At 37.0% G+C, this 10,434-nt stretch overlaps 2 protein-coding genes across 2 annotated transcripts in view; one reads left to right on the top strand and one right to left on the bottom strand.

Annotated features, from left to right (window-relative positions):
• Positions 1 to 2,692, top strand: part of LOC107721809 (NF-kappa-B inhibitor alpha-like) — a 3,270-nt gene extending 578 nt beyond the window's left edge. The window contains exons 2-6 of the mRNA XM_016529977.1: positions 487 to 592; positions 695 to 908; positions 1,056 to 1,144; positions 1,236 to 1,493; positions 2,268 to 2,692. Coding sequence (XP_016385463.1) covers positions 487 to 592; positions 695 to 908; positions 1,056 to 1,144; positions 1,236 to 1,493; positions 2,268 to 2,300 — 700 coding nt within the window. The 3' untranslated portion in view covers positions 2,301 to 2,692. The remainder of the gene's footprint in view (positions 1 to 486; positions 593 to 694; positions 909 to 1,055; positions 1,145 to 1,235; positions 1,494 to 2,267) is intronic.
• Positions 2,693 to 4,246: 1,554 nt separating this feature from the next.
• Positions 4,247 to 10,434, bottom strand: part of LOC107721811 (proteasome subunit alpha type-6) — an 11,627-nt gene continuing 5,439 nt past the window's right edge. Inside the window, exons 4-7 of the mRNA XM_016529978.1 lie at positions 9,350 to 9,505; positions 6,712 to 6,890; positions 4,631 to 4,725; positions 4,247 to 4,397 (exon numbers count right to left, since the gene is read on the bottom strand). Coding sequence (XP_016385464.1) covers positions 4,340 to 4,397; positions 4,631 to 4,725; positions 6,712 to 6,890; positions 9,350 to 9,505 — 488 coding nt within the window. The 3' untranslated portion in view covers positions 4,247 to 4,339. The remainder of the gene's footprint in view (positions 4,398 to 4,630; positions 4,726 to 6,711; positions 6,891 to 9,349; positions 9,506 to 10,434) is intronic.

Raw genomic sequence — 10,434 nt, 5'->3', positions numbered from 1 at the left:
CAAAAATTTACCTTTAAGAAAATGAGTGGGAAAGTCTACCAGTGCCAATAGACAAAACGTGTATTCAGAATGTGTGTATATATATATATATTTTTTATTTTTATTTTTATTGGGACCAACTGTGCAATTTTGATTCTACAGTTATAATTATAAACAGAAAAAAGCATACCTTAACTAACTTTTTAGAGAAGTTGTGCAAATAGTTTTATTTGCGGAATATCGCTGAAGTGCGGAAGTAAACAAATCTCGTTTCGGAGCAGCGCCCAAAGTGGGAGGAGCTTGAGAAACAAAGTACGCAGGCAGGAAAGTCCCTGGCGCGCGGCCAAGCGCAGATAATGTATCAGCCACACTGGCTGGAAATAACCTTCAAAACTCCATTCTTGCGAAACGGCGGCCTGCTTGTACTGTGTGTGTCTGCTAAACCACATCCTCTGAGCGTGTTCTTAAAATATTTTCTAAAAAAAAACCTCCCACATTATTTTCCAGGTATCTTCACCTTGCCATCATTCAAGAGGCGGAAGATTATGCCATCCAGATTATCAAACAGTGTCAGAACGACCCCTTCTTGAACAGACAGAACAACCAAAGAGAGGTAATTAAACTTCCACAAAGAGCTACTCGCTTAAAAGCACAATTCACCTCAAAATAAGAGCTTGTTTTCCAAACCTGACTAACATCCAACCTCCATCCGCAGACTGCACTGCATCTCGCTGTCATCACAGATCAGCCGCACATGGTGGACAGACTGCTAAAGGCCGGCTGCGATCCCCGGCTGGTCGATCAAAGTGGAAACACGGCCCTCCACATCGCCTGCAAAAGAGGCTCACTAGCTTGCTTCTCAGTACTGACTCAGACTCAGATTCAGACCCAGCATCTGCACTACATTCTCAGCTTCCCAAACTACAGCGGTAAGTCTTCATTTTGAGTAAAAAAGCAGTTTTTGAAGCACTGCCCTTCTTTTTATCAGAAAAAAACCAGTGTCTCCATATAAAAGTCATAATTTTAAGTACAAAAAAGTGCCGCTTTTAAAGTACCATCCCTCTTTTTTATTACAGGACACACGTGTCTCCATATAGCAGCCATTAACAACTACCTCTCAATGGTGGAGAGTCTGGTCCAGCTTGGGGCAGACATAAACGCAAAGGTACGGTATGAGTTTAAAACACTCTGCAGCGTCATAAATGACTCTTAAATATGCGTTTTAAGAGAACTAATGTGTGATTTCTTGTGTTCAGGAGCAGTGTAGCGGCCGTACGTCACTCCATTTGGCCGTGGACCTGCAGAACCTGGATCTGGTGCACACGCTCATCGCTCTGGGAGCTGATGTTAACAGTCTAACCTATGGAGGATACACGCCGTACCACCTGACCTTCGGCCGACAGAACAGCGAGATCCAGAGGCAGCTTTACACTCGGACGGCCCAAGAGCTCAGGGCGATGCCAGAGAGCGAATCAGAGGAGAGCGATGAGGAGTGCTTTTCTGATGAAGATTGTGTAAGTTTCCTTAAAAAACTTCTCCTACATTTTACATTATTACACAATTAATTTCATTATAATCCCCCGATGTGCAGCATGGAACCGGAGGCGCACATAAAAAGGGCGTTGCGCCGCCCTCTCCGCACACTTCACCGCTGACTGCGATACAGCGAGCGTCGCGATGGATGTACACAGAGCTGGCATGATGAACTTTCAGGATTGTGATATGGATGAAATGGATATGAAAAACAGGAAAATGCAACACTTTGAGGAGCGCGTCGACAGCGGCGTGGATTCGCTAAAAGAGGACGAGTATATGAAAATTGTGGAGGAAATTGAGATTTTGCGTTTTGAAGACCCGATTGCGAATCCAAAGGGGACGTGTGAATCTTGGACACAAGAAGTCACTGAGGATGGAGACACGTAAGTGTAAATTTTTTTTTAAATGATAAAAATAATGCAAAAAGAAAAGAAAAAAAAAGTGGTGCAGAAATTGACCCATTTAATGCAGCTTGCAACAATTGTGGCTAAAATCTGTTTCAGAGTTCTGGTGGTCTATAAAAAGTTGTTGAATACATTAAATAAACTATTCCCTTCGCTCGATAAAGATGATACAAGTAAATGCCAGAGAGCGAATCAGAGGAGAGCGATGAGGAGTGCTTTTCTGATGAAGATTGTGTAAGTTTCCTTAAAAAACTTCTCCTACATTTTACATTATTACACAATTAATTTCATTATATATATATACAACTATATTATTTATATTTACATATCTTTTTCATTTTTTAACAGATGTATGATGACATCCAGTTCTGTGGGAGATAGTCTGGCCCTCAGGACAACATTCCCCATAATGCAAAGCAGCGAAAGCTGTAGGTGCTGTCTCAAGGTCTGGGACAGGGTGTGCCATATCCCAGGATGTCAATCCCTTGATGGGACTCCGCAAAAGTGGAAAAGAGGAGCTGAACCCTTCCTGGGGGCATGATAGTTGTGGTGCTGTTAACCATGGAAAGAACCCCAGAGATAGCTGGACCAAAACCTTTACCAACATTTTTTGAAGCCAAAGAGTTGGGAAAATATGTATATTTTGTGAATATATAGAGATATATTTTTATATTTGTAAATGAAAATGAAACACTTGTCAATAATGTGTATAGTCTATATATTACACTGTGAAAATATTTTTTTTACATTAAAAACAAAAGAAATGACATGAATTCCGAGTCTGGGTGTTTCTTGTATTGAATGTGCTGGACTGATTTCAGAAGGCCTGGAAATTTTCTGAGTTGTGAAACTTGTGAAAGAACATGTAAACCCCTGTAGTGGTGGAATACCAGAAAAAAGCACTTGGTGTGTACAGTAACTCTATCATTTCCTTTCTGGAACACATGAGTCACGTAGATGCGTCACTATAGTTTGAATAAAATTCCTTGGGTCTGCTAAAGTGGAGTCATGTATATCTGACTCACGCTAGTATGAAGTTCCCCACAAGAAAGAGAAATGAACACCCGACCACTAGAAGTGTGAGGTTCATAAGCAGTGCATATTCATTGCTAGGATTACATTATGTGTGTGACCATCCATAAAACTCATGATGGATCAGTGCAATTTTGGGATTATTCAGATCGCCACCTAATTCCAAGTCATAGCTCTCTTTTTAAAACGGCATTAGTCATGTTTCTGGAGACGGATGAGCCAGGAATCATGAATTTTAGGGAAATTCCATAGCTTTGTTCTCCTGACAATGAATAGCATACTATTAAAACCATTGGAAATATTTAAATATGACATGCATCATAATCATCTTCATCACTGTCACATGGCGAGAGGTGAATTCCAACTTCATTCCAAATATGTGTGTGTGTGTGTGTGTATATATATATATATATATATAGCTCAAAAAGGCTGCATTTATTTGATAAAAAAATACAGGAAACAGTAATATTGTGAAATATTATTACAACCTGAACTGTTTTCTTTTTGAATATATTTTAAAATGTAATTTATTCCTGTGAAGCAAAGCTGAATTTTCAGCATCATTACTCCAGTCTTCAGTGTCACATGATTCTTCAGAAATCATTCTAATATGCTGATTTGCTGCTCAAGAAACATTTTATTATTATTAATGTTGAAAACAGTTGTGCTGCTTAAAATTTTCATGGAAACTGAATCCTTTTTTTCAGGGTTCTGAATTCTGAAAAGAACATTTAAAATATAAATCTTTCATAACATTATAAATATCTTTGATCAATTTAATGCATCCTTGCTGAAAGTATTAATTACTTAATCTGATTATTTTCTGATCTTCTTATCCAACATGTATTAGTGGATCAGATTTACTAGGAGAATTCCACAGAATGATCATCTAAATTCATACTTATACTTATATTTTCAGGTACACCACAAAGTTGTGTAGTATCTGGTTAAGGAAAAACATTTTAAACTACAGAATGAGGGCGAGTCAGATCATCAGTGTGATTAAACTCAAAAGCACGCATTTGACCTTCCTTGCGTGATAATCTCTAGTCTTCCCTAATCGACTCTTGTTACACTTAAGACGCTCAAAGTCCACAAAGAATTGCACCGAATGAAAAACAGGTTTGTAAAAGATTTCCCTGTTGTAGAATCAGCTAGGGAAAACACAGGATGTAGCGAAAATGAAAGATGTGCATGATGGGGACTCCCCCAGTAAAATATTCACGAAATGTCCTGCTATATGAGAAGAAAAAGAGAAAGGAAGAGAGCAGGAATCTTAACAATATTTTTCTCAAAATGTATTTAATGGAACGGGGAATTTACATGAGAACAAAAGCTCTGAACAGGATCCTACGTATCTCAAAACTGTGAGCAGCACCTTGGAGATCTCAGTCCCTCTCAGCCAGAGACACCAAATGAGTGTCCAACTCTGACTCTGACAGAATCCTGGAACAGAGCAAACGAGCAGAACCATGAAAAATATATCATCTGTGAAGCACGCTCTGATTATAATACGCAACTGGCATTTGTGACACGTCAAAAGTGACATAAATGAGGCATGTTGCATCATTTGACAAATATCAATACCGAAGCCATCGACTGCCTTTCTAGAAGTGATTTTCTGTAGAACAGAGTGCAGATCTCTCCGTGTAGATGGTGAACACGGTTCTTCCACCCACCTGAATTTCGGATCCTCTGCTGTGATGACGCCTACCTCCAACTCAGATGGCTTAAAATCGATTGACAGCACAGTTGATAAACAAGTGATCGCCGTCTGTGGATGGAAATGCTTTATTAGTCCAAATCTACATATTAAATTTAATGAAACAGACAGATAATCCAGTAAAAATGGATTTAAAATAGATTTTTGGCTTTAAGATGTATACAAAATAGTTCAAAGTAGCACACATCCTAAAATCAAAAATCAATTTTTTTTAATGTAAATTTTATTTTTTATTTTTAAGTAGTAGATTGTTGATATAACCTTTCCTTGTTTCATAGATTTCAAGATATATAGATTAGCAATACTGTTTACAAAGAAATTGTGTAATAAACCAGGAAGCAAGCATATATAACCATCCCTTTCTGTAATATCTTTAACTACATTATTGAGCAAAACAAGTTTAGAGGAGATATTAGAGAAGTTGATATTTCCACTCCAAAGAAACAGCGTGACCAGACACAGGTCTAGCAGACACCTTGGTGCCAGTTGCTGAAATGTACAAAAACTGCTCAGAAAAGTAAAGATAGTACTGAGAAAACTTCTAGCATCATTGGCTGGATCATACCACTTGGTTTGTCATTTTGTCAACTGATGCAATGACACTGATACAGTTTAAGTGTGTCTGAAAAACAACTGGGGCCACTGTTGTTGGTGCCACAAATACACATATACATAAACATCTGTTTTAATTCACTGGGTATTTTTATTTTATCAGTGGTAAATAGGACACATTATAGAAGCAAATGTGCTGAAACCTGAAGTTTACATGACAAAAATAAAACCTTTTCCTACAGAATCTTGCTATCATTAAAAGATTAGTTCACTTGCAGAATAAAAATTTCCTGATCATTTACTCACCCCGAATGTCATCCAAGACGTTCATGTCTTTTTTTCTTCAGTCGCAAAGAAATTAAGGTTTTTGAGGAAAACATTCCAGGATTTTTCTCTATGTAATGGACTTCAATGGGGATCAACGGGTTGAAGGTCCAAATTGTAGCTTCAAAGGGCTCTACACGATCCCAGCCGAGGAATAAGGGTCTTATCTAGCCAAACCATTGGTCATTTAAAAAATTTAATAAAAATGTATATACTTTTTTAACCACAAATGCACGTCTTGAACTAGCTCGACTTCACGCATTACATAATCACGATGGAAAGGTCACGCGTGATGTAGGCGGAAGCACCGACCCAGTGTTTACAAAGCGAACGTGCAAAGAAAGTCAAACGCCCTTTACAAAAAAGGTAAAACAAAGATGTCGGACGATTTTGATGTTGGAGAAGTTGCTGCTCCACCTTTATGAACCGGAGTACACAGACAAAGAACTAACCACGCGTGACCTTTCCAACGTGATCACGTAATGCGTCAAGGTATATACTTTTTTAACCACAAATGCACGTCTTGCACTAGCTCGACTTCACGCATTACATAATCACGATGGAAAGGTCACGCGTGATGTAGGCGGAAGCACCGACCCAGTGTTTACAAAGCGAACGTGCAAAGAAAGTCAAACGTTCTTTACAAAAAAAGGTAAAACAACGATGTCGGATGATTTTGAAGTTGGAACCAGAGTACACAGACGAAGAGCTAACCGCGCGTGACCTTTCCAACGTGATTACCTCATGCGCGAGGTCGAGCATTTGTGGTTAAAAAGTATATCAATTTTTATTTTTTTAAGAAAATGGCCTATCGTTTCGTTAGATAAGACCATTATTTCTCGGCTGGGATCATGTAGAGCCCTTTGAAGCTGCATTGAAACTGCAATTTGGACCTTCAACCCGTTGATCCCCATTGAAGTCCATTACATAGAGAAAAACCCTGGAATGTTTTCCTCAAAAACCTAAATTTCTTTGCGATAGAAAGACATGAACATCTTGGATGACATGGGGGTGAGTAAATTATCAGGAAATTGTTATTCTGGAAGTGAACTAATCCTTTAAATTATAAGCTGATGTGGGCAATGTTAGCAGCTGGAATCAATTTTGATGAAGCTGTCATCAAATGTTTTCTTGAATTCTGAATTTTAAAAGCGATTGCACCTCAACTGTCTGCTCAAAGGTCCAATCGAATTTCTTCTTCACTTTTTTCTCCAGAAAGCTTGTAGCCTCTGTCTGCTTGACACCTGCAGCCGTGGCCTTGAACCCACAGTAATAACCTGCTGGGTCACACTTATACACCTGTGGCCCGAGCTCCTCATCTACACCAATTACAATCATGCCTGGAAAAGATACAACACCACAAAACATCAAGTTCTGCATAAACAACCAACACGCAATGTACTTCTTTTAACAATGTTTCTGCAGGTTTTATGAAGGTAAATTTAATACTTTTTAAGACCAAGTAAAGAAAATTGTAATAATAAATTTAAGGGAACACAATAGCAAAGTTATTACAGTTAACTAAAACAATAAAAACAATTCCGTTACTTGAAATCAATTAAACATTAACTGAAATAAATGTAAACAAAACCTAATAAAACTACAAAACACACAACAAAATTACTAAAATGTTAACAAAAATAAAGCAAAATACAAAAAAAAAAAACTATTAATAAAAACTATAATAGTATCTCAATGATACTAAAAGAACACTACACAGGTCAATGTTCTCTAAATGTGAATGTCTAGGCAGCACAATATGAATTGTATTAAAAATAAAGTATAAAAAAATACAACTTCCAACAGATTTCCATTACTTTAATTTATTTCACAAAAAATAACGTAAGACTTGAATACATCTGCTCCCAATCACTAAATATGGAAATAAAAAAAAGTATGTTCTCAGTATTTTTTTGTACAAAAAAAAAAAGATACTGTACTCCTGCAGCCGTGGCCTTGAACCCACAGTAATAACCTGCTGGGTCACACTTATACACCTGTGGCCCGAGCTCCTCATCTACACCAATTACAATCATGCCTGGAAAAGATACAACACCACAAAACATCAAGTTCTGCATAAACAACCAACACGCAATGTACTTCTTTTAACAATGTTTCTGCAGGTTTTATGAAGGTAAATTTAATACTTTTTAAGACCAAGTAAAGAAAATTGTAATAATAAATTTAAGGGAACACAATAGCAAAGTTATTACAGTTAACTAAAACAATAAAAACAATTCCGTTACTTGAAATCAATTAAACATTAACTGAAATAAATGTAAACAAAACCTAATAAAACTACAAAACACACAACAAAATTACTAAAATGTTAACAAAAATAAAGCAAAATACAAAAAAAAAAAAACTATTAATAAAAACTATAATAGTATCTCAATGATACTAAAAGAACACTACACAGGTCAATGTTCTCTAAATGTGAATGTCTAGGCAGCACAATATGAATTGTATTAAAAATAAAGTATAAAAAAATACAACTTCCAACAGATTTCCATTACTTTAATTTATTTCACAAAAAATAACGTAAGACTTGAATACATCTGCTCCCAATCACTAAATATGGAAATAAAAAAAACTATGTTCTCAGTATTTTTTTGTACAAAAAAAAAAAGATACTGTACTCTGTTTTCCGGTGTCTAAAGATTCTCAAATCAAGATTTACTTGAGGAGCAAAATGACAAAAGATAAGAACTTGTTTTCTGTGAAATTCATCAAAATGAAGTGAGAGCATGATTAAAACAAGAACAAATATCTGCCAATAGGCTCAGAAAAATTTATTTAATTCAAAGGTGAAACATGTTTTCTGGCCCCATTGATATTGGTTCTCGTTTCAAGCATAAACTCACTTTTTCCCAACTTCTCGAATATAAGCCTTCATATCTTCTTTTTCATTTCAAGTAAATGTATCTTGATTTAAGGATGTTTCAATATTTGTACTGGGAAAAAAGCTATAAATTTTTTTTGCAAAGCATGCAACATTTAATGCCATGGCTTTTTGAATTTAAGACTTTCTGCTCTGATTTAAGACCTTTCTTAAAACCTTCCACAAAAACCTTGAAAATCAGAGTGAAAAATTAACCAAAAAATACTACTTAATGTAATGTACTACTTAAACTACTTTATGTGTGCGTAAATAATTCAGCAAGTGTTCACTTACAGCAGCCGAGCGGCCTCATCTCTGCATTCTGCGTATAAACCTGAGAGATGTCAGCAATCCTTTTACAAAGCATGTCTACTGGAATCTCATAACCATACTTGTACTTCCAGTTGGCCGCCTCATAACGAGCTCGCTGCACTTGAGACCTGCTGTCAGCTGAACGCGAAACACAAGCCATTAACGAGCGCATCAGTTCCAGCAGACACCATTAAAACAAGAACAAATATCTGCCAATAGGCTCAGAAAAATTTATTTAATTCAAAGGTGAAACATGTTTTCTGGCCCCATTGATATTGGTTCTCGTTTCAAGCATAAACTCACTTTTTCCCAACTTCTCGAATATAAGCCTTCATATCTTCTTTTTCATTTCAAGTAAATGTATCTTGATTTAAGGATGTTTCAATATTTGTACTGGGAAAAAAGCTATACATTTTTTTTGCAAAGCATGCAACATTTAATGCCATGGCTTTTTGAATTTAAGACTTTCTGCTCTGATTTAAGACCTTTCTTAAAACCTTCCACAAAAACCTTGAAAATCAGAGTGAAAAATTAACCAAAAAATATGACATGACCCCTTTAAACTACTTTATGTGTGCGTAAATAATTCAGCAAGTGTTCACTTACAGCAGCCGAGCGGCCTCATCTCTGCATTCTGCGTATAAACCTGAGAGATGTCAGCAATCCTTTTACAAAGCATGTCTACTGGAATCTCATAACCATACTTGTACTTCCAGTTGGCCGCCTCATAACGAGCTCGCTGCACTTGAGACCTGCTGTCAGCTGAACGCGAAACACAAGCCATTAACGAGCGCATCAGTTCCAGCAGACACCATGAATATGACTATGTGGATGAGATCTGTACCTGTCATTCCTGACATCCCACAGCCAATGTTCTCTGTGATTCTGAATAAGTGTGTGACAGTGGAAGAATCAAGCAGCTTGTCCTGGAAAACACAGACTGTTTTAGATCACCAGCACCACTGGAACAGAACTTACCAGTAACATAAATAAAAGTCACCTTTCCCACCAGTAGTTCTGCATGTTTACACCACAGAAAAGACATTCCAGGTTGGAAAAAATGTAATTAAATCCAATTAAAATGAATGTTAGGATGTGTTGCTTTATTTGTGGGCAAATAGCCAAATTACATAATCGTTTATTTCTCAAGTCAGTGAAACGCGGCTGATTCTGAGAGATGTTTCTCAGACGCTCTGGCCAAATTTCGGTGGAAAAAGGGTACATGACAGCAGACTTACTGGGACTTTTTTCTGTGTGACGACTACTGCACAGTCTTTCCCCCGAACAGCAACCGATGTCAGACCACCCTGGTTTATGGCCTTGAATGCATATTCTGTAAAAATGTAATGAAGTTATTTAGAAGGTTAAAAGTTACTTGCAAAAGTTACTTACTCGGTATTTTTTTTTCATGCATGACCGGGTGTTAACCATATTTTCTACTGATTGAGAGAGGAAATACTGCAGTATATTGACTTAGAATGCCCTATTTTACTGTCATGATTAGTGAATATTGTCAAAAAATACCACACTAAATAGTGACTAAACACGACCCATTTTAATACATGTTAACCAGGAGTCACTCATTTATAATCGCGGCATCGTCTGATAAAATCAACATGCATCTACACTAAAGATGCTATGCGGTTGTTTTGGCTATATTACATTTTTGTCTCATGCAGCACACTGCCTGC

The sequence above is a fragment of the Sinocyclocheilus rhinocerous genome, unplaced genomic scaffold, assembly GCF_001515625.1.
Source record: "Sinocyclocheilus rhinocerous isolate Xijiao unplaced genomic scaffold, SAMN03320098_v1.1 scaffold4561, whole genome shotgun sequence".
NCBI lineage: Eukaryota > Metazoa > Chordata > Actinopteri > Cypriniformes > Cyprinidae > Sinocyclocheilus > Sinocyclocheilus rhinocerous.
Note: the sequence above shows the minus strand (reverse complement) of the source record. Positions and strands in the feature narration are given on the sequence as shown.